Below are 24001 nucleotides of genomic sequence, written 5' to 3'. Positions count from 1 at the left end.
TGACGCTTCCAGTGAACCAACATAACGAGACTAAATGCTCAAAACACACAGTTAAAAATTAACAGCTGATCAACAAATATATAAAGTGCAGCCAAGCTTGGCACACAGTGTTGATGTTTTCTATTGTGCTCCTTTTATATCATATTTTTATCAATCTATAGATAAGTCATCCTCTGTAGTCAACACCAGTAAGATACACAATCTTCTACTTGTCGTCTTTCCTCGATTCTCTTCAGTTGACATTTCTCATGAACAATAAACCTGATAAGACCAACAGAACTAGGTCATAGTTCATGTAATCTCTTAATAATAAAGAGAGATGACCTGCTGCCTCCAGCTCTACTTTCTCTTTTGACTGTAGAACAACAAATGTACAGCTGCACTTCTGCGTGTGCCAGATATTACATTTGCCTTCTCTTAAAACGAAACACACACACTTTGGAAGTGCAACACTAAATGACCTGAACACAGAATCTGATTGGAATTGATCTCAAACTTAAATCAAATGGCGTTATGCCTTTATTATCACAACATTATAACTGTTACAATAAAAACTATTGTTGTCTGCGACCAGTGCAAACCCCCCCCGCCCCAAAAAAAAAACAATTGACTCCATCATCGTCATCTCACAGAACAATGAACAGGATGTCACAGGAGAACTTTGAACAGCGTCTAAAGTGATGCAGGTTTGATTCTCTTAGGTCGACATTTGACATGGTCTTTATGTAAGACCTATAAGGAGAAAACCTCTGCTGACCAAATGATCTGTCCAATATGGACATGATCCATAGGACCTTTAAGAAAATTTCTTCTATGCAATCACAAGTGTACAAAAGAGAATTAAGTATTTGCTGTCAGCCCTCTAATTTAGTTTTCTTTTAGCAAAGTGTTTTATATGTACTTTTCATTTGTTTGAATTCATGTAATTCCAGATTTTTCCAGAATTATTATGTTTTGTTTTTTTATAAAATCTGAGGGGACAAGGTTTTTTGGTGTTTTAATCTGTGTATAAATGGATTTACGCCCATCAATAAAGCTTGACTTGATACGAACAGAAATTACAGTCACTCTATCAATAAAAATACGCATTCCAGTGACGATCATTGTCCAATTCAAATGTAATGTGGTGGAATACTCAACTTTTAAATTTCATGTTTTCATCAACTGTAAGTGCAAAATCATTTCAATCTGGATCGACTCACACAGAGAAAGATAGCAGTTAGAAGATTTTTAATGAACAAGTTCTTTGGCGCTCGAACCCGGCGGAAGACTTGTGAGCTGAGGATCGCCGAGGGCAGCTGATCGGTCCGGCGACGCTCAGGATAGTCTTCCCCCCGGTCCGAATCCTGGTGATGGAGCGGAGCCTTGGGGAGGAGGAATGAAGAGTGGGCCTGGAGGATGTTCGTCGGGCTGAAGGTGGAGATGGGGAGGTGGCGGGATGAAGCACGGCTGACGAGCAGGCAGACAGACACCCGGTGGCTAGGCTTCTGAAAGTGACTGGCTTCAGGATGATTGGCTGGTGCGGCGCCAGGCGCCGGTCCTGGTTGGCTGCGGCGTGGCGTGAGTGATGGGGATCAGCTGTGTTCTGTCTCCCAGTTTAAATTTACGCCTAGGCTCCATGATTAAAAGAAATAAAGGCTTTAAAACATTCATCTGTGTGTAACTCGTCTCCATAATGAGTTTCATTTAGTAATAAAGTTCCTGATTAAATGGACGTCTCAGTAATATTAGAATTTATTGAATAGGTATGTGAATGAAACGTAATCCAAGTAAATAAAAGATTTACTTCTCAGATCATTTTTATCCTTTCATGACAACTTCACATGTTGTCATGAAAGTATCCAGTAAGGGAAAAAAAGTTGCTAAGTTGGCAACAGTGCTCTACCTCTATCTGGCCATTAAATAAGTCAGGCCACACAGGGACCTTACACTGCTGAAAATAGTGCACTGTTTTTAGTACAGGTGTCTTTTTACATCAGTATTGCAATATACGACTCATCTTTGCTCTATAAGTCCACTTTAAAATATTGCAGTGAGTATATTACATTTTATGCTCAAATTAAAGTGCTCAGTTTTTATTTGATGTCAATGTACGTTGGGTTTGAGAAAGTAACATAACTTCTATACTCTCAAATGTCTTGTACACGTTGCAGTACCGGCATTGACTTTCCTTACAAACTCACTCTCCCGACATCTTCATCGTTCACATTTCTTGAAGTGCTGACCTAAACGAACCCCAGTTTTCTCAACTCTTGGGAATGTGAATGAGTCATAAGACCACTGACACAACCTGCAACTGTAAGCTTATCTTCCACCAACTCACACATTCAAGTTCAAAATCTTTGAGATTTATTTCACTTAAAGAGTACATGTCAGTAGGCACATGCGGTTCAAACTTTGCACAGGATTCACCCTAATTACACTTCCCATCAGTAGCTGTGTGATCAGATTATCTGTATAGATAACGACAGATTATCTGTACAAATTGTTAAAAATTAACAGCTGATTGATAAATACATGGAATGTAACAAAAACCAAGTCAGCAAATACCTGCCAAATGGCTGATACTGTCAAAACGTTTCTATTTACTGTTCTGTTTTCTCGACCTTGACTCTATCAGAGGGCTTACGGGAATGCAGCAACGACTCATGTGACCTTTCCAAAAAGCCCTTGAGACACTTTAGAGGCTGTTGCCAGCTGATGATGCAGTTGTCCTGATTTCTAATCAAATATATACCTGCTATTCCTTGTGAAGGTAAAACAAAGTTTTATATGCATCATCTATGTGGTAGCTTGGAAAGGCATTCACTGATTTGAGCTGTTTCACATTTAGCGACATTACAAATGTATTTTTTAGCTGCTTGATCAAATGAAAGTTGAGGATCCGTTTGACGTGGAAGGAAAAGGATGCATGGTTTCCTAAAGCTTTACTGATTTAAGTCGACATAATTTGTCAAGGTTGCCCACAGTTTCTTGACTTGAGAATTGTCATCCATACATGTTGGATTTAAATTGTCGCTCTGCTCTTTCAGTGAGATCCTGAAAGAGAATAAAATTTTAAAAAATCAGTTTTCGGTTGCTGCCCTGTCTCACCCTCTCTTTTTTTTTTCCCATCGACTCTCAACAACAAGTCCGGGAAAGGATGGAGAGTTCAAAGTGAACAGTGACCTGTTCAAACTCTTCAGATGAAAAATTAAATAAAAGATAAAACATACTTGTTTGTGGTTGCAGCAGAGGTTTCATCACCTGCAGCCTTCACCCCTCTCACACTGGCAGCACAGACTCTCCCCTGCTGGGAACCGGCAGTCAAATCAGGCCAAACATTTGTGTAGCAGGAGGATTCGACAGCATTGATAAAAAATATTATGCATGTGCACCTTCAAATAAGATCAGACTGAATTTACAGCGACCTTTGCGTGTTCCTTTTCACATTAAAGCTTTGAGGTCATTTGCCTTTCCAGTCTTCATCTCAGGTGAAACGGAGATGCTGTTGTAGACCAAAAAGTTTTTATTTGTTTTTTTGGGAATATGTCGGAAAACATGTCCTTTTCCTTCTAATGTATCCTCAACGTTCATTTGGTCAATCAGCTAAAAAGTAGTTTTACATCATTTATATAAATATCAGCCAGATTTGTAATTTTGGCCAATTAGTGCCATTAATCTGAGGGTAATTAACTCCTGGTACTAGAACTTTTTTATGAATTTTACAAGATTTTCGCAATAAATGTCAGTGTTTTTCTATATTTCTTCTGTAAATATTACATGACATTTATGTTTCTTGAGTCATGGTAATTTCTTTTCTTTTCTACGGCAATATAATGCTTTGGATGCTACAAACTGTAACCGTTGGTATTTCAAAGTTTTTGACCATAAATTTGACAGATTTCTTTTTTGCAGTGTAGTTCTGCATATGCATTAATACCAAGACAATACTTGTGTTGGTGCATACATACTCTCCAAGGCAAAGCAATTTCATTTGTGTAGCACAGTTGAGGAACAAAGCAATTTGAAGTTCTACAAATGATAAAAACATAGAGGCAGCAAATATTATATTATATTGACTCACGTCATCATCAAAATCCAAAAACTCATCATCACAACAAACTAGAAGAGAAAAAAGACTAAAATTAATCCATTTTCTAGTTATTATTAATCAAATAGTTTTTAGCTGCAGTACGCAACTTTAAAAAAATTAATAATTTGATCATTTTAAGACAGATAATCTGTGAAAAAGTTATGCTCCTCTGCCTTTTCTCAGTGCTAACTAGAAACAACCAATCAAAGTCTGGAGGCGGGTCTTACGGCTGTCAATCACCCTTTCTCCTTCCCCCTGGGTTACTGCTAAGGTGAATGCTAAAACTTGTTAGCACCAACGATGATGGCAGATAAACAGTTTTTCCTATAACGGTAAGTTGTTTCTCCACCATTAGCATACAGAGCAACAAGTACATAAGGTTGATTGACAGCGAGAAGACCCGCCTCCTTGCCGTGATTGGTTGTTTTTGGTGGGGACGAATTGGCCGCGCTGCATTTCTTCAGATGGTCATGACAGCTCAGGGAGGAGCTCAATTTTTTCTGTCTCATATTAAACTGATAGTTTCAATGAATATGTAAAAACAACAACAACAAAAAAACATATTTTTTATAAAAATAACATACCACAACTTTAAAGGAACTCTGCAGTTTTCTGAAAAATTGCTCCAGATTTGCGGTGTATAGAAGCTGAGTGCTGCTTCTCCATGTTTCCGGTTCTGGTTCTGCTCTGCAGCCCCAGAACCAGAACCAGAAGAGCTCAGAGGTCTGGAAGGTTGGTACAACAACAGCGGATCTTTAATGTGTTGTGGTGCTAAACCGTCTAACCATTTATAAACTAACAGAAGTACCTTAAAGTCTATTCTACAAGGAGCCAGTGAACTAGAGCATTCAGACCGGGTTGTGTGGTTTACATGCACAGTCTGTTGCTTTCATATGCAGAGCGTCTGATGTGCATACAGCAGGTCAGCTATACCGTTATACATACGGTTTATGATTATGAAATAACCCTGAGTGATATTTCAGTTTCTATAAATGGCAAAGTCACAACTCAGGAAATCAAGGAATATGACCTGTTTACACAGTCAGAACATTGTTTGAGCCTTACATCAGAACTGCAACAGTAAACAGACGACTGACCTCTGTTTCATTTAGCTGTCGTTAAAGATTCACAGACGATCTCTTGCACTGAGAGGGAGGAACATATAAGGAGCAGCTTTGAAGACGTGAGCTACACATGATCAAAATGAAAGTCGCCGTTTTGCTGCTGGTGGCGTTCTGCGGCCTCACTGTGGCCCAGCAGGTTACAGACATGACTCTGCCAGTCATGAAAGAGAAGCTGATGAAGCTCGAACAGGAAGTCCTCGAGCTGAAGAAAAAAGGTAAATGTTTGGTGAGGAACCTGGCGAAGAGTAGTACAAATAAAGCGATGCTTCATTTCATTGGTTTTTAATATTTATCCGCCTAGACTCGACCAAAGTGGCGTTCAGTGCCACAGTTGGAGAATCAGATGTCCTTGGACCTTTTGACACCAGCACAAACGTTATCTACAAAACTGTTCTAACAAATGTGGGCAATTTCTACAACAAGGTTACGGGTAAATAGAGCCGCACTCGCATTTTTATCATCCACTTTGCCCTTACAGCTTAACTGTGTGCTTATTGTCTGGGTTATTGAACATAATTGTTGTGTGCAGGAATTTTTGCTGCACCCGTTGCAGGTATTTACTTCTTCAGCTTCTTCTATCACGACGGAAAGGAACATAGAACAATGCTGAGTCTCTACAAGAATGACGACGTGGTCGCCATGACCCATGATTACCCATCGCCCCCCGGTGTCGCTGATAACGGAGGGAACGCCGTGTATCTGCAGCTGCAGCCGGGGGACCAGATCTACATCAAACTGCAATCTAATTCAACTGTTTGGGGATCCAGGTTCCACACCACGTTCAGTGGCAACTTGGTGTATCAGATGTAAGCAAAGGAATGGCAGAATATACAGAAGAATCTCAATCCTTCGGTTTGAGGAATGTGGAACTTCCCAACATTTATTAAAAAGCTGAAATGAAATATTCTAGATCGACTGCAGCAACAAGAAAAAAAGAGATTCACTGAGTGGCAGTAAAAGACTTGAAATAAGAATAAGTCGCTGCTTCTACTGGTTTTATTGTTATTATCTCAGAATGACGATAAGCTGGTAGTTTGGAGGTTTGACCAGGTAACTTGTTATGATTTTCGTTCAAAGTGACAATAATTCTCATGACCGGCTGAAGTGCGTGAATACCTAATTGAAGTGCATCATTTAATGACTAGGGTCAAGTAAGAAAGTGTGATTTCAAGGCTTTAAATAACCAAGTCAAGCTATTTGACATACAACATTTTTATAACTATGTGCCTGGAAAATATAACACTGTCCCTTTAATTCTGGTGCTATAGTTAAAGGGACTGAGGCAAACAGACTTCGACCGTGTTTCAATGTGAATGGATGGGCATCAACATGTCAAGTTGTGTTCGAAACTTTAGAAAACCTATAAATGAAATAATTATTTGAAACTTGAACTAGAATATTGTATTGTGGACTTTGATGGAATTAGAAAAGGTTAATGACACATTGTGTTATTTACAAGGAAATGGTTTATGGTTCTGCTCACCAGAAAAACAGAAAACCCATAAACTAAAACAGAACAAAGGCTGAGAAAACATGACTAACAGAAATACATTAGAAGGACAAAAATGAGCATAAACATTGAAATATAAGAAATAATGCACTTTCTTTCACAGCTAAAAAGGCAAACCAAACCAAAGACCACATATGGATGAATCAAACACTAAACCAATCAAAGACGCGTTACGTTTCGGCGTTACATCCAGATTTCAGCAGCTCTGAGCTCTGCGGCTCGGTCTGTTGGGTTGGCTGCTGTCAAAGTGAACAGGACGGCAGAGGTTGTCGACTTTGTCGCAAGCGACAGTCACATATCGAAGTGCGTGTCTTAAATTGGTAACGATGCAACCTTGACGACTCTGACGGATTCTGAGATCGTACAGCTGAACCGAGCGGGTGCTGGTGCACAGGTTGCCATTCTGACGCTTCCCGTTGCCGTTGCAGATCTCCACGAAACTTTGTTGGTCTCCGCGCCTCACAAAGGACTGCCTGGGTCTGTCACAGAGATTTAAGTTTCTCAAGTACCTAAAGAGGAAAAAAAAAACACAAAAAACCCCCAATCAAAATTTTGTGTTTATTTATTTGAAAGATTTGGTACACTCATTTTGTTCAATGAACAAAATGAGTGTTTTACACACATTTACAAGTGTAAATGTTTCACACCTTTAATGCCTCCATTTATTCAAATGGATAGATGTTATAAATTGCTCCCCTTTTCACTGCAGCTAATTAACCAAACCGTTGACTAATTCACAAATCAGAGAAGTACTGAGATACTGGTAACAAGTGTGCGGCCAATATTTACAGGATGCCAATTAAAGCAGCAAATCACCTCTTACAGCTAATAAAACCACTATGACTTATTAGGGGGATATATGGAAGAAAAGAGAAAAGTAAATTTTCACCAAAACCTCACTTTTGAGAATAATATCAGAAATTTTCTAGAAAAAAACAAGACATTTCTCTGTTCAAAAAGCTGAAGATTCAAAAGATGGCATTGTTTTGACTTTTGAAAAAGATCTACGAAAGTTGAACATTTGCAAGAACAAACATTTTGAGATGGATCTCAGAAATGTTCAATCTTGGAAATTTCGGAGTTTCAAAAGTTGAACATTTTCAACTTTCAGAAAATAGAAACTTTTGAAAGTCAGAAGTTCACAAGTTTTGTCAAGGAAATTTCTGAGATTCACCTATTTATTTATTTATTTTTGCAAATGTTTGACTATTTTCTAGAATATTTCTCATATTAGTTTGAAGATTTCCAAGTTTTTGTGGTAGAAATTCACACCTTTTTTGGCTCTAAACTAGGTAGCGTAACTTATAATTTCTTTCTGTTCATTGAAAAAATTAAATGTTACCCTCACAGACCAAAAAGCACACATTCATACTTGCACTGAACCCCCCGCCCCCCACGTTCTGCATGAAATGGTTCGTTCCTGCTTCGCGCCTGACGGTGACGTTTTCAGCTTCAGTCAGTTTAAGACCAAAACGACTACTATGCTGCCCAGAAAAATAATGAAGTTTTTTTTTTTAATAGAGCGATAAGAGAGAGAAAAAGAGAAGAGTGTGAATTTGTAACCCAGTTTTTCTCTGAGAGGTGGGTCGACTGAGATTATCAACCATTCAGCATAGTTAGCTTAGCTACAGAGTACGGTTAGCCTTCATTTCACTAGCATTTAATGAATTAAGGAAAATAAATACCAGGACATTCATATATTTAACTTGTCCCCTGTGCCCTCTTACCACACTTAACAACAAATGGGTCAGTCAGAAGCAGCTCTAACTCTTGAGTGAAAAAGGTGAGCTCCCTTGTGTTCAATGACAAGCTCGTTAGCATCATTCCAGGGAATCTATAGGGATTTCTGTGTCTCTGCACTTTTTACAATTACACAACAGAAATTCCAACCATCTTTAGAAATGATTAAAAAAAAACAGCCTCCAGTCCACACAGTTTTGTCGTGGCTTGCGTTTAAATGACAGATATCGGTTGCCACGTCCGTCTTGACCCGTCCTCTCCAAAGTGAAATTAAATCTGCAGCATGTAACTTTTATAAAACTTTTTTTGTGCATATTTGTTGAAACTGTCATTGTGTTGTGAACACTATGGCATGAGAGATAATTTGTGAAAAAATGATTTCCTCTGCCTTCTCCCAGTGGTATCTAGAAACAACCAATCAGAGGCAGGAGGCGGGATTTAGCACTGTCAATCACAGTCTCATGTGGCTGCTCATCCTCCCTCGCCCTCGCTCTGTGCTATGGTGCAGTTAGTATAGCACAGAGCTATACAAATTCAAACTGCAGTCTAGTTACCACAGCTACCAATGATGGCAGAAAAACAGTTTTGCGGTAACACTAAGATGTCTCTCCACCATTAGCACATTTAGCAGTGAGTGAATGAGGTTGATGGACAGCACTAAGTCCCTACTCCTGGTTGTGATTGGTTGTTTTTGGTCAGAATGTTGCATTACGTTAGCCAGTAATAGCATCTTAAGGAGCAGGTGGAGAAGATGATTTTTTTTTCCACGGATCATCTGTCGCATCGCAAACCATCACAACATGGTGACAGCTTTAACAAATATGGAGAAAACATATTTTTTATTAAAATTATGTACTGCAGCTTGAACAAAATGCAACTACATAGCATCTTTTGAGTAGTCTGGATTGTTTTACGTATATTTTGCACATTGTCTGTGACTGTTGCAAGTGAGGAGGGACATTTCAATAAGCGAAAACTAATAATAATAGTAAAAAAAAATTAAGCAACCTATTTTCTGTATTGTATACAGACAGTTGCATGTAAAATTCCTAAGCAGTAAATATTGTGACCAAAGAAAGCGAGGCAGTTGCAAATCTTTAAAATTGTGACGCTTCATTGGGTCAGAGACTCAAGAAACTGTTGTAGTATTTGCTCAGGGGGAGCCCAATTAAATTTGGGGCCCAAGATTCCTGGCGGCGCCCCTGTGTACAGTAATCGATTCTCATCTAAACAGGGTGTTGAATGGTTGAATTTTCTTTCTTTTTCACTCACCTTTCCCATTCAGTCTTTGAATTAGTGTCAAATGCAGCCTGGAGGACGTGTTTGCGAACAAATCTGTTGAATGCGTTGTTGGATGCCGTCCTCTGACAGGGAAAAACGCAGATGGCTGGATTTTCACCAACAACCAGGCCAAGGACAGTAATCACAAGAGCAGCGTTCATTCTCTCTAAAATAGCACAAAACAATCAGTTGATAAGTTGGTAAAATGATATTAAAACCCTAAAATTAAATACTTTTACATTTATGAACAAAACGTGATTTATGGGGAAATTTTTCTACCACAATCGAAGAGTGCAAATTTTCAGTCTGAAAACAGGATTTCACATTTTTTCTTCTCAAAACTTGTAATACTTTTACTTACTTATTCATTTTGAAAGCTGGGCTTCATGTTTTTCTCCTCAAAACTTGTAATGCTTGTAATGCTTCCCCTTGCTTTCAGACTTTACGCCACGTTCACACTGCGGCCTGATGCGACGCAGTTCTAAATTTTTTTTCACGTACTGCGACCTGTATTCAACCTTTTCGTTACAGTCTGAACAACAAAAGGTCGGCTTCTTTTCTAATCCGATTTAAATGTGACCTAATGTCCAGGTCGCATTCATCCGACCTGAATGTCACTGATACTTGACATATCTCACTATTCAACAATTATGACAGACTATAACGAAGATTGTGTTGTCAATATTCAACTTCAAATGTTGTAATCTGTCAGGAATTGTGGTGTGGTGGAAGAGGCCGGCGCCACCGTACCTGGAGCCCCAGGTACGGTGAATGGTGAAAATTTAATGAAACAACAGTCCAGAATACACAGTCAACAAGTAGTCCGCGGCCAGGCAGCACGCCTGAGCGGAAGCCAGGGCTCACACCGGTAGCAACTGGTCTAACAGGCGGCTCAAACAAACGACAATACAGAGACACATCCTCATGACAGAAGGACCCTATCAAAGAGGAATGCGGTGAGGCACAGTTTCATCATGGACCACAGGAGGCTCATCAGGAAAATCGAGGACTTCAGGGAGATATTGGCGGAGCCATATTTTGCTTACCGGCGTCTCGGAGTGGCCATCTGACTCCTTTTGGAGCTGGAGTACTGGTCCGCTCACCTCCATCAGCTGGGTCTGGTGGAGCTGCAAAGAGAGGCAGAGTGGGAGCGTGAGGCCGCTTATGCCGTCATGGCTGGCAACCCTCAGCCTCCCAAGCCGGACTTTTGCTCAGCCTGCCCAGCTCCTGCTCCTCATGCCGCTCCGCCGGCCACCGTTCCTGCTCCGGCCGCCTCCACTCCTGCACCACCGGCCGCCGTTCCTGCTCTGGCCGCCTCTGCTCCTGCACTGCTGGCCGCCGTTCCTGTTCTGGCCGCCTCTGCTCCTGCACCGCCGGCCGCCGTTCCTGCGCCGGCCGCCGTTCCTGTTCCGGCCGCCTCTGCTCCTGCACCGCCGGCCGCCGTTCCTGCGCCGGCCGCCGTTCCTGCGCCGGCCGCCGTTCCTGCGCCGGCCGCCGTTCCTGCGCCGGCCGCCTCCGCCGGCCGCCTCCGCTTCTGCACCGCCGGCCATGGCCATTTTTTTTGGGGTCTAAAATAATACATATTTTGGGCTTTTGCAAATGTCTAGAATTTAACTACATTTTTTCCTAGTTGCTTTCTTCAGAAGTTTTTCTGCTTTTCTTCCACTTTTGTGGTTTTCTGAGTCCCAAACTGTGTCGTATCCTTTCCCACAATGATTTTTCTTTGGCGACTGCCTCCACTGGTTCCTTTGACAGATTGGTCACACAACGATATTCCACCTCCATTGGTTCCATATTGATCAGCATGTCTTCTACAAAATCATTTACCTCCTTGGGAGACGGACGAGGTACCTCAATGTCCTCTGGCAGGGTTTCCTCTAAGAGATGGTCCATATCCATAGATGCAGGGTCAGAGATGATGTTTACAGGCGTAGCGTCCGTCTCATTTGGTTCTTGATGGTTTGCCACTTTTTGTCTTGGAGGTCCTAATTCGTCTCTGTCGTGAAGCTCAGTTTTCATATTTTCCTGCTCTGTTTTGTAATTTAGCTCACAGCCGGAGTGCAGTTGTTGGACAGCAGTCAATTGTTTTAGGAGACTGTCCTTCTCAGATTCAAGCTTATCGATAATCTTCTCCTTACTCATTATTTTTTCTGAATAAGCCTCCATCTGTTTAGCCACGCTCTGCTTAAATATTGCTGCTCGCTGTATTAGAGCAGAAATATTTTCTTCAGATCTTGCTTCAAGTTCCTGGTAAGACATTTTTGCCAGCTCTAGTTCTCTTTGTGTGTAGGCCAGCTTTTGGTTCTTGTCAAACCATCTTGCTCTCTACATTTCTAAAAGGGAGCCAAGTCTTTGGCTCTCCCTCTGTTCTCTATCCAGTCTTGCGGATGTTGTTCAGCTCTCCAATCCCGTGGCTGGGGTCTCATCCCACCATTGGAGTAATGTTGCCTTCAATACGAAATGCTTTTACAAAACAATACTTATTCAAATCAGTCTTGAAAAACAATCTCACCGTTCGACTCTGAAAGCGCTGTATAAGTCTAAACTCTTCGGTTGTGTAGCAAGCAATGACAAGAAAGTAGAAGTTTGCTACATACATACAGTGCTGATGACATCACAATTATGACTAGTTGTGACAACACAGTTTTTCTTCAACTTTGAAATAATGATGAGTGTTTGAGAATTCTATCACACTGACCAACCAGACTTTAACTCATGGTTATTTTTTGTTGAGGCATTGCGTCTTAGGACATTGTCCCGACTCTTTTGCTCTTACTCTTGTAGTTTCGGGTAGTTGGAACGATGCGTATTTGAAGGATTAGACCTCTAAACCTGAAAATGTTCTTCACTTTCAGTTTATATAAATATCACTGAACACTTTTATGAAGCCAGTCCCAGTACTGTGTTGAGACCAGAAACCAGACTCAAAGACATCAAAGCTATCGGCTATTTAACTTTCTAAACAGATTTTTCAATCATTTTGATTATGAATGGGGGGTTGGACATTGGCCTGTAGTTCTGCAGCAGTGATTTGTCCAAATTGTTGTTTTTCTTATCAGTAGTTTGATAACTGCTGTTTTGAAAGTCTGGGGGATGAGACTATTGAGTTTACTCTTAGTCTCATGTGTATACTAAGATCAGGTGTTTTGTATAATGCAAAAATCCCCCAACAACAATGATCTTTTAAATGGTGTTGTAGTTACACGTAGACATTCTATTGGCTCAGAGGTTGCCAGGCGACTGTGCCAAAAGGCATTTCCAAAAGCGAGCCGAGACTAAGTCTGAGTGGGAGAAGTTTTGAGAACAAGCATTACATGTTTTGAGAAGTAAGTCCTGCTTTCAAAATAAAAACATAAGTAAAATTATTAAAAGTTTTGAGAACAAAAGACATAATATTCTGCTTTCAGATTGAAAATGTGTGCTCTTGGATTATGGCAGAAAGATTCCCCCATGCTTATTTTAAACAATATACTTAAAGAAGTCTATAATATATTTACCTTTTAAACCATGACTTTGTGATAGACCAGTAACATACACAACTTTAAAAATTTGATACAAATAAAAGTGAGAAATGTATGAATTTATAACTTTACTACTAATCCTAGTCGCTTAGTACTGACACCATACAATCAAATCTAGTTGAAACAAATTGAAGCCACTTTATATGGAAATAGTTGCATTGTTCGTAATCTCAGCATCAATCCATTTGATGGAACACGGTGAGGAACGGTCAGAGAAATCGTGGCATTTCAAAACAGTTTTGAAACAAGTCACCGTTGCCCAACATTGAGCATTTTTTACAGAAGCAGCCAAGAGATCATAAGGCTTTAGCTGAAGCAAAATAAAAACATTAAAAAAACATCTAAAAAGTATTGATGGGAATTTAAACAGCTTGGGGGAATTTAACAGTCCCTTACACCAGTTAAATTTTGATGTACATTGTGAAACATTATTTTTTGTTACTAAAAATTCAGTAAGCCCTGTTACAAGTTTGCTGGCCATCTAAAATACACTAAGTTAACTACTTCATGTTAAAACTCTTGACATTGGTTTGGTGTGACGAGGTGTTGCTCACCTTCTCTGTGAATGAATCTGTCGTCTGAAAGTGGAGTCCTCGTCAAGAAACGTGGAAATGTGGAAACATTGCTACTCCTTTATACTTCAGCTTGGGTGGAACCAACTGCCAGTTGAATAATTCATTCTTCACAGGAAAGTACTGAAAGTGCTTCCTATAGGTGCAACTTCTGCAAACTGGTTCACTGCGATGTGTGTGTACATGGCGTTGGGAAACTATGTGGCAAACAGCAACAGATGTGCGAGCCAAGTTGCTTTCCTGGCTGTTAAAAGTTTGGGAAATATGTTACAAAGTATATTTGAGCGGCTAATATATGACTGAATTTACGTTTTTTTCTTTATCAGGATCCATTGGTTTTTGAATTTGTTTTCTGATCATTGTTCTTTATCACTTGCTGTTTCCATTACAGAATGTACACAAATCTTTGTCGATATTCTGCTTAATCAAAAAATACATTTCACAATCGTGGTGTTTCCATTACATAAGAAATTATTTCAAATCACATGTGAACAAGCTTGTTCACGTGATCGGTCATTGAAAAATTATGGTGGCGCTATCTGCACCGAATTAGCCGGGATGTCCCATATTTTAAGCCAAGATTAATTGTCCCATAAATTTGTCAGTTCTTTGTTTTTTGTTCTTTATTTTTTTTAACATGTGTATGTCTTGTTTTTTGTGATTTATATTTATTAGATCCAAATAAAAGTAAATGAAAGTTTCACTAAACAGATTTATTACATTATTTATTTCAATAAAAATATATCATTCAAAATATACCTTCCCTTTTATTATAATAATTTTACAGTTGAAGAAAAACATACTTTTTTTGTGTGTGTGTCCTCAATTTGCATTTCTTTGAACAATGAAGTTTTATTGTCACTTCCACCATTACATCTGATCTGCAGAAAGTCAAAAACCAACACATTCTCAGTGTGTTGGTGACCAAAATTGTACAGAGAAAAAACAAGGAAAAAGTGAATGGGGTAATATTCTGCAACACATGCAAATAAAGTAGCCAAACAAAACATTTTTAACTGATTTCAAAATAAAACAGTGCATTAATATTATGTATTCACTTTTATCTACATCACAATCATATTCCACAACCCTAAAGAAGATTATTAGAAGAAATTCCCAACTGTACTTCTCATCTTTTTAAAAAATATACAGATTAAGACATTCTTATATTGATATTGTTTCAAGTATCCCAGTTAAGATGTTGCATGTTTTTTTAAGTTGCTGTTGAAATGTTTTTGACGATAGTGAAGCACTAGTATTGGTAAAAAATAATAAATTTTAAAAAAGTTTGTTAAAATAAGTAGCCAGTGGTGCCTCTCATAGTTGGGTTTCTTAACACAATTACTTTAGCTCTCTTCTTAGGTAGCTAGCCTGCAGCTGTTGTTTTTTCAACAATCTTTTCAACTTTAACTTTTAAAAGATGCTACTTTACCTTCCACGCCATGACTGCAACTGTTTTTGATGACTGGACATATTTGAATTTGGAAAAACGGGTCTTGATTGTGTCTTGTGAATGAGAGAAATGTTTACTAGCCTTTTATTAGTTGCGTATGTTGTTCAGTTGGTGCTTTAAGCAACCAGAGAAAATTTAAGTCAGCCTGGCACTTTCAAAAGAATCTGATCTAACATTTTGTCTTATGTAAGAGTTACGTAAGGGGAAATGTTGCCTAGTTGCCAGTCATCGGCCTTCACCTAGTCTTTCTTGAACCTTGTGCCATAGCTGGAGCTTCAAAAATGTTCCAGTTTGGTTTGACTACTGAGATGTTACGTCAGGAGTTAAGCTCTTGTAGCCGTTTCCTGACGTATAAAGATCAATGGTCATCTGCCTTACATGAATTGTATGTTTCAAATTTTGCAGAGTGTCTGAGCCACTGAGCATAACATCATTCTTAGCTGGCGAAATAGGATGTCATGGATGTTCATTTGAAAAAATAAACTTGTATATTAACTTAATAAAAGTAAAGAATATAATATATTAAAATACATTGGTTCAATTTATTTGCTACAAATTGTTACCGCTCGTGTGACACCAGTGATTATTACATGGTATTTTTCCAAAGATTTTTATGGTGACAATATCCTACGACTCAATGTAATGTCATCTGCTTTTATACAGCAGATATAATCAGTGGATCAACATTTTTATCATTCACTTTAGGATGTGGACTGAAATAAGGGAAAACGTCGTCATTGAACAGACACTCGGTGAACGAGAAAATGTGCGACTTGTTCGTCACGTCATAAAACGACACAACTGCTTCCTCATAGTCGACAAACACGCCGACTTTTTGGGGTTTCTTGTTCAACGGGAGGCTTGTGGGGGGTACCGTCAGGGCTGCGTACTTCCTGTCTTCGAAATGCACGGCCACCCAGTAACCATTGTCCGTGTTGACCTTGAGCACCCCTTTGCGGTTTGCACTCCGCCGTGCCACACCCAGATCCCAACCGCTTTTGTTTTTCACCTCGACTTCCCAGTACGACCTGCCTCGGTTCAGGCGATTGATCCCGAGGACGCTGCCGAATGTGTCGAACCTCTCCGGATTGTCAGGAGCTTTCGGCTTCTCTCCTCCGTCTCTCACGCTTTTCCCGTCGTTGGACAGGACGAGGCACTGGTGGGCCGTGGCTGAGTCCAGCTTTACATCCACTGTGGTCAGAAAATGGCCGAAGAGTTAAGGGTTTGACAAGAGTCACGATGGGATTAACAACCAAAATACAACAAGGATGGGAGAAGCATGATGAATACATTGTAAATGTAAAGGGTGGTCAATAAACAACAAGATTGGCAACAACAAGAATAATAGGCACAGGCTGAGGAATAGCAGAACTATTTATCCTTAGTACTTGAATGCTTTACAATTGAACCAATTAGCTCAATGTGCCAGAAACGTGAAGGAAACATGATGGAGGAACTGATGGAGTCTGAGTAATAGATACAGAATGAAGAAAACACAAGTAGGGCCAGGAATGAGGCCTGAATTTGGTTTTCACTTTTCTCAGAGGGAAAACATTTAACATATGATATTAAGTTAAAGGTTAATCACATGTAACTTATGATATGGTCATTAAATTTCCACACTGGGTCAGGTTCCCTTACATTGTGTTTTTTTCTTCTGTGCATACTTCTGAAAAATTAGCACAGTGCAAAGTTAGCATGTTAGAAAAACGTAATTTAGCATTTTTCTAACTTTGAAAGCGGCATATGTTGTGCCATCGATAACTTCAGCCATGTGGATATCGACATGGCTAAAGTTAGTTCTTTTGCATTAGCTTCTGCTACATCCCATGTTAGCATCTGTTAGTGGAGCTAATGTTTATAAATATTGCCTGAGGTTTAGCTAATTTCTTGTCAGCAGTGCCCACCACTGAGGAAATATTTCATTAAAGTTTCATTTGCTATGTTAGTCTTTGTTTGATGCTCTAAAATAACTTTTTTAATTGAGACAAAAACAGAAGAAATAAAAAAAGTACAGTATCAGAACAGTGCATGTTACATATACATTTTTGGGTATACACACCTGCAAAGGTTGTAATTCTTTTGAGCTCTGTGGAAAAAGAACAGAATGTGGGTAAAACACAGATCCTTAGAAAAAGAAATACATATTTTGGGTTTATTCACACCAGCTCTGTTTAGTGAGCTATAATCAAACTCCTGTTGTTTGCCTAGAATGTCCAGTTTGTTTAGAGAGGTGTGAATGTTTAATAAAATTCTGATGCTGACCAAGAAAAAAAAGTCAGATGTGGTTTAAATGCATATATGAATGTTAAGCGGACTATAACAGAAGGCATTCTAGTAACAGCCAAAAGAAACGCGGAAGTATGACGCTGGTGGATTTTTCCAAACGACAATAGAGAAATCCTTCAACTGCTAAAATCAGGCCCATTTTTGTTTGCATTTCCTGAAAAAGAAAATTCTGCTCAGTGTCTTCTTCAGAGGCTTTCATGTAATTTCCTTCAGTAGTTCTGGGTGCAGCGCCACCACAGGCGAGGAGGAGGTAACAGGTTTTTCAAAGGGTTTGACACAATGCAGTGTGAAAGAGAACCTCACCAGTTGGAAATGTAACAAATGCTGTTTTTACATCTGACACTCCAGTAGACTTGCTTAGACTGACGACTAAGCAAAATTGCGTCATTTGGGAAAAACAAAGATTTACCGAGGGAAGAGAGGTTTTCCAGATGCCACTGGATGTTTTTCATCATGGTAGATGTTGTTGCTTTCAGGGTGCCAAAGGAGAAGGAAGTGTCAACTTTTAGATTTTGAATCTCTTTGGAGTTATCCAAGTTTGAAAGTGAAAGGGCCTGTGTGTTTCAAAGGAAGGAGCAAAGAAGGACAAGAGTTAGAGAAAGTGAAAGTGTTTTGCTAAAATAATACTAAAAAAAGAGTGTGAAGGTGGAGGGACTCCTCACCTGTAAGTCCTGGCTTCTGTCTAGTTCATCAATGGAGTCTCTGAGTCGATCAATTTCTCCTTGCAGCTTCTGCAGGAGACTCTGTTCGTCTCTTTTTACCTTTCGTCTCCTAAGAGCAGAACACACAAGGCTTTTAGTTTGAGTAAAACTTATCCATCAACTCGATAAAATTGGTCTGCTGTCATCTCAAGTATGCACAACGTTTAATCAAATTCCCATTCTGTTAGTTTGTATGCATTTCAGTGGCAAGGGAAGATGCAGTGGCTGAGGAAAATAAAGCTCCAGCATCACAGCCCGTGTTGTTAGATGTGTCCACGTCACAAAGTTAAACTTTGCAAAGCATCCCGAAGGATGTTTTAAAAATGTTACTGAGATAAACGTGGCTGACCTCTTCTCGATTGGCTCGAGAGCTTTCGTCCGGGCATCGTTCACGACTTTCATCACCTCTGAGAAGACAGTGTGGATCTGCAGCCATTCAGCATCCAAACTACTCTGAAAACAGGGATGGGGATATACCGTGGGTACAACTGATAAATCCAAAATCGTCCAACACGGCGGCAGCGTCTGCAGCTTACCTTGCAGTTTTTCACGGCTGATCTGACTTCAGTCATCTTTTGCTCCCGGATGTGAATTTTCTGCCGTAACAGGGTCTTCATCTTGTCTTGCTGTGCCTTGAAAGAAGGTGAAGGTAGGTGTAGAAATACACACACAAGCGCGATATTTCCTGCTGTCAAGATGACTGCTTATTGTGACCAAAATGGGTACAAATGCAATTCCTATTCTACAATTTGCATTCTAAATATGAATTGGAAATTTACAGTTTTAGAAAAATCATATTCTGGCACCTCTGGGCACCATGGACACTTTGTCTTATTCAGAGGGACTTCATGTGTCTCATTGAGAGCTGACCAAAATTGTTGCAAAACCCCAACTAAATAATGTCTGGCAACTGAAGCTTCGGCCATTTTTTTTTTTTTTTGAGGCACATTCCATTTACTGAAGCCATTTTGCAACATAACTTATTTTATCACTGACAACAACGGCTTAGGAAACTGAAAAAAAGGAGATAATCTTCAATATTAAAACACTAGCCACATCAACAAGATAAAGGACGGTAACCATGGCAAACAGTTACACCCCAATAGGCTAACAAGTCATATAAAAATGTTTTAAAAAATTGTGATAATTCAGGTCTGGTCATAGATGGCACACTAAAAATGTTTCACCTGCAGCAGCCTTTCAGCCTCTCTTTCTTTCTTCTTGTCAGTAACTGCATCCTCGTGTGTGTTTGTTTCAATGAATGAGTCTATTGCACCCTGTAACAGAGCAAAAAGTTAAGCATAAAACAATGAACCAGCATTAAAATTATTTTTTTAATCAGACGTTTATTGATTATTGAGAGGTCAGATTTACAGTAAAAAAAATACAAAACAAAAAAATAGGCCTTTTAATAAGTCAAAAAAATCAGAGGTTTACAAATGTGCCCAGCTGTGTCAAACTTTACAGCAACACCCTTCATGTGTTATGGTCATGTTAAAAATAAAAAGCAAAACAGCACCATCTGGTGGTGGTAATATGGCGTAGATTTTGGGTCATTCTGTATTATGACTCAAAATAAAGGCCATTACCTCAGTAGGTTTAGGTTATTTCATGGTTGAAAGGCATCATGGCAAAGAAACAGCTTTAAGATTTAAATTTAAAAGCATTTTTACATTTTGATGGGTTTTTTGATCAATATATGTTAGGAGTAGTACACCACATTCAGAATCAATGAGACTTCTACCAATACACTTAACTTCACAAGAAAGTTACCGTACCAAAACAACAGAAGAGAAGTCAAGCGATCTGCGTGCGTTTTCCGAGGATGGAGAGCCACGACGGGAAGGTTGTGGAGTCTGAAAAACTACAGAGGGCAAACCTTACTCGCACTCAATGTCGCTACACATATTTAATATGTTGTTTATAAAACTCACGTGATGAGTCGGACTCGGTTTGCAGGATCCGTGATGGTGGAGAGTTCACCAGATCTGTTGACCGTGGTGATGCATCTGTCTGCTGAAAAACGTATTGAGGATACATTGTTAAGGACACAGTTTCATCCACAAAAAACTTAAACTGAAAACTTATTGTACCTGGGAACCAAGTGGAACTGTGGTAGTATTCAAGGTTGGAACCATTTGTTGAGAATCCTGTTCAGTTTTGACCACTGTAGGAAGCGAAAGGCAGATGATTAAAGCAGCTTATTTCATTTTTTTCATCTGATATCATGTTTTGATCTTGCCAGTCCTCCATACTTCGTTGGTTCATGTCCTGTCTGAGTGTTTGAGTCAGCCCATAATTCAGTTGGGTGGGAAGGTTTGGAGAGATGAACAGTTTCTGTCAGACAGAAGTAAAAGGTGTTTTAGCTTGTTAACTCTCACATTTACCTGTCAATGATTGGTAGAACTCATTTACATGTTTGTGTATCCATATCTGAAATGAGCTATACCTCCTCCTTTACTGGAGTGTTCACAATTGACCAGTTGTTCATTTGATTAGGTTGCTCCAACATGTTGCTCTGGAAGTTCTGGTTACTCTCTGGTATTCTTAATTCTTTTGGTGTGGGTCCCACCATCCGACGATGAGTTCCCAGGTCATGGAAAGCATCCAGGTTCTCAAATTCTGAAGGTTCTTATGGAGACACACAAAAAAAACATTATTTATTTCAATCAACAGGTAATTAGTTACCTAAATCTTTTCAGAAACGTCCTTTTAGAAGATGCAGCAGAGAATTATTTGGTGATTAGTTGACAACAGAGAAAATTTGTAAACATCAAGTGTCATTGTACGCATCCATAATAGAAAAACCTGAAGGTCCGATGCTATACAGGAAGTTATGGAAACAGTTTCTCCACCATTTTCTACTAGCAAGCAAAATATACTGACTGTCCTGCATTGACATGATAGCTGTGTGCGAACTCTGGACTGGTAAGTTTCTCTAGGTTGAAACATTTTAGGATCAAAGCAAAATGATGGGCTATTTTATGTGCATTAACTTTTCATCTCAACACATTTTCAACATGTTGGCACAAAACAACAGTGGACTTTAGCCATTGGGATTTTCAGACGGCTGAGTTAGCTTGTTGTGTTGCTAAGCGACATAATGGTCTGATGAGGTTGCTAAAAGTATTAGCGACAGAAAACAACTAAATGAGATGACTTTGAAGTAGTCATTTGATTTAAACACCCAAGTAAAAGTTTGGCCTTGAATTATTCTCACTTAAAATGTGAAATACCAAAATCATATAAAACTGGATTTAATTTTTCTACACTAAACATACCGCCTCTGGTTTTTGCAAAACATAAAAGGTGGAAATACATTTTTGAACAAGTACTGCCACTAAACCCACAAATACTCAGACTCCAGGCCAATCAAAAACATTTTGCAATCCAGTTGAGGCAGACAAAATGATCATTGGCTATTAGTGAAAAAATAACAATAGGTAATTAAACAGCCAGACCAATAAATTGAAGCACTTACCAAACATCAAAGGAGTCTTAAAAATACCCATAGGGAGGTCAAATGAACTGATTAGTCTTGGTTGGTTGTAACTTTGTGGAAAGAAAGTAAACTGTTTGCTCTCCGGGATGTGCATTCCCCTGGGTGTGCATCCCTTCTTCCCCTGGTGAGTTCTCAGGCCGTGGTAAGAGGTAACTTTGGACCAACCGCAGTGGCAAACCTGCAGACTCATGTCAGACGGGTTGGGATCGGAGATCTATCCTGAGAGAAACACAGGAATGACATCAGTTCTTTTCAGCCACTTGTGAGACCAGCTGCGCCGAACCATGATTTACCTTCTCTGCTGGGTCCTCTGAACAAGTCTTTCCTGACGTTTCTGTTAAAGTGCAATCAGTAAATATATTATTAAACAGAATTTTCTACAAAGATAGAAATTATCTGGAAAGAAATGCAATTATCTCATGGAACGTTTCATTATTAAATTGCATATCTCACAATTATGTAACATTTAATTATTTAGTGATGCACTTAAAAAAATATGATGCACTTAACTAATTAATGGGAGATTTACACATATGTATTTTATGGTATATTTATTTAATTTTACCACCTCTCACCCTCCATACTCCAGAGTTTAGAATATAAGAGCCAGGAAGTGTATGATTTGTCTCCCTCTAGTGGTACTGGTTGTGTTGCACAGCTCAGAGCCTTAAGACTAAAACTTGTTGCAGATTGTACTCATTTAAACACAAACTGTAAGAATAAAAAACTACTTTAAAGAACTGCTGATAAATACATCAACATTGAGGTGAATTAAAACGCAGCATCAGACAAATCTGTTTCCCTTACTTTGAAATCTGCTTATTAAATGTCAACGAATTTGTTTATTTACATTTATAAATAATGTTTAAATAAAATTTTGCATTATTATTATTGCAATACAAGCTGAAATTCTTTGTATGTCTGGTAACCGGGATTACAACTTTACAAAACATTTCGAAGGATCACATGCAGGATATTTTTGTCATGGCTAATATTTGAGCTTGCATAATGATCATCATTATGACAAGAATGGCCACACCAATGTTTGCATGTCTAGGTAAATAAATAGGCTAACCAGCTGCTGGATACGTTTCAATAAATATCCCGGTTCTGACCAGATGAGGGCGCTGTTTCACACACATTTTGTCACGGATGTTTTCATTTCACGTGGGCTGTTACTGGTGGCCCATTTCCTTCCAAAACCGCCCGGATACAGTGCATATGCACGCCGCACTTTTCAGATTTTAGTGCGCGATATGCTTTCAAAATAATGTGCCATCTTCCTTGCACGAAGTTATAACTTGAGGGAATAAAACTGACGTGAAGTCAGTGGCTCCCAAACTGTGTGGGGCGCCCCCTAGAGGAGGACGCAAAACCAGTTACACAAAAAGTGTTTCACTGTTTTGTTGCAACCTGAAATGTGAAATAAACTTCAGTGGAGCTTGAAAACAAAATATTTGTACAGGTTTATGAACGATCCGTGTGCCCAGTTGATTTTTTTCGGTGGGGATTTTATTGTAATCCATATGGGGCCCCAGACATTCTTTGGGAACCACTGAGTTGAGAAACCAGTTTTCTAGTGGGGTTAAACAAATGCCCATCGTCTCTCGTGAAAACACCGCGATGTTAAAATCAGAACTCACTTCTGCAGAAGTAGCTACTCTGTGTGTGTACATCTGTGTGTGTACATCTGTGTGTGTACATCTCTCTGTGGACGTTTCACAGAGAGAAGCGTCCACAGAGAGATGTATTGTTTCTGCATCTGATTTGTTTAAGTCGGGAAGCAGAAACTGTGCGGCTGACGTTCCCCGAGCTGCAGACACGCCTCGCTTGCAAAACTCCCGAGTTTTGCTTTCCACCTGAGCACGAATCCATTTCACCCCGCTTTTCCTTTCTACGGTCACATTTCTTTAATTCCCCGCTGAAACTGTTGCCTTCGCAGGACCTGATCATCATTTAAATACTTGCGATTATTTGTTGTTGTTCTACTTTTTTATTTCACTCTTCGCAGCCTGCAAATCATCCTCACAGTTCAACGAGCATAACGCTGAACAGCTAACTCACATTTCGTTCACTCTTCTACTGAAAGCCAGGTGAAGGTGCAGACACTCACCTGACGCTGCCTCACGCCGCTGCGCCTCAGCCTGATCTGACGCTCGTTTCCTCCTCTCTCTGCCTCTCCTCACCTCATTTGACTGCTGAAAACTTTCGGTTTCATTTCAGCCAACAGAAA

General features: G+C 39.5%; 3 protein-coding genes across 4 annotated transcripts; 1 reads left to right on the top strand and 2 right to left on the bottom strand.

The window, feature by feature from the left end:
• The first annotated feature begins 5240 nt into the window (after positions 1-5240).
• On the top strand, positions 5241-6176 carry LOC129378184 (complement C1q tumor necrosis factor-related protein 3-like). Its single transcript, XM_055058473.1, has 3 exons — positions 5241-5414; positions 5501-5629; positions 5729-6176. The coding sequence occupies exons 1-3, from the start codon at positions 5270-5272 to the stop codon at positions 6007-6009; spliced, it is 555 nt and encodes a 184-aa protein (XP_054914448.1). The 5' UTR covers positions 5241-5269; the 3' UTR covers positions 6010-6176.
• A 507-nt stretch (positions 6177-6683) lies between these two features.
• LOC129378288 (neurofilament heavy polypeptide-like) lies at positions 6684-11749 on the bottom strand. Its single transcript, XM_055058596.1, has 5 exons — positions 11442-11749; positions 10936-11264; positions 10777-10857; positions 9722-9896; positions 6684-7218 (listed from the first exon to the last, which is right to left on the bottom strand). The coding sequence occupies exons 1-5, from the start codon at positions 11747-11749 to the stop codon at positions 6906-6908; spliced, it is 1206 nt and encodes a 401-aa protein (XP_054914571.1). The 3' UTR covers positions 6684-6905.
• A 2814-nt stretch (positions 11750-14563) lies between these two features.
• Positions 14564-23948, bottom strand: LOC129378177 (E3 ubiquitin-protein ligase TRIM21-like). Of its 2 annotated transcripts, none has more exons than XM_055058464.1 (15): positions 23882-23948; positions 22062-22102; positions 21748-21987; positions 20716-20897; positions 20522-20603; positions 20360-20433; positions 20201-20282; positions 20045-20130; positions 19454-19543; positions 18803-18898; positions 18616-18719; positions 18228-18336; positions 17975-18119; positions 17339-17365; positions 14564-16467 (listed from the first exon to the last, which is right to left on the bottom strand). In XM_055058464.1, the coding sequence occupies exons 3-15, from the start codon at positions 21956-21958 to the stop codon at positions 15932-15934; spliced, it is 1824 nt and encodes a 607-aa protein (XP_054914439.1). In that variant the 5' UTR covers positions 21959-21987; positions 22062-22102; positions 23882-23948; the 3' UTR covers positions 14564-15931. The 2 variants fall into 2 exon arrangements, with proteins under 2 accessions (XP_054914439.1, XP_054914440.1); XM_055058465.1 differs by having other exon boundaries at positions 20201-20279.
• Between the last annotated feature and the right edge of the window lie 53 nt (positions 23949-24001).

This window comes from Poeciliopsis prolifica, unplaced genomic scaffold, assembly GCF_027474105.1.
Source record: "Poeciliopsis prolifica strain line A6 unplaced genomic scaffold, Auburn_PproV2 SCAFFOLD051, whole genome shotgun sequence".
NCBI classification, from domain to species: Eukaryota; Metazoa; Chordata; class Actinopteri; order Cyprinodontiformes; family Poeciliidae; genus Poeciliopsis; species Poeciliopsis prolifica.
Note: the sequence above shows the minus strand (reverse complement) of the source record. Positions and strands in the feature narration are given on the sequence as shown.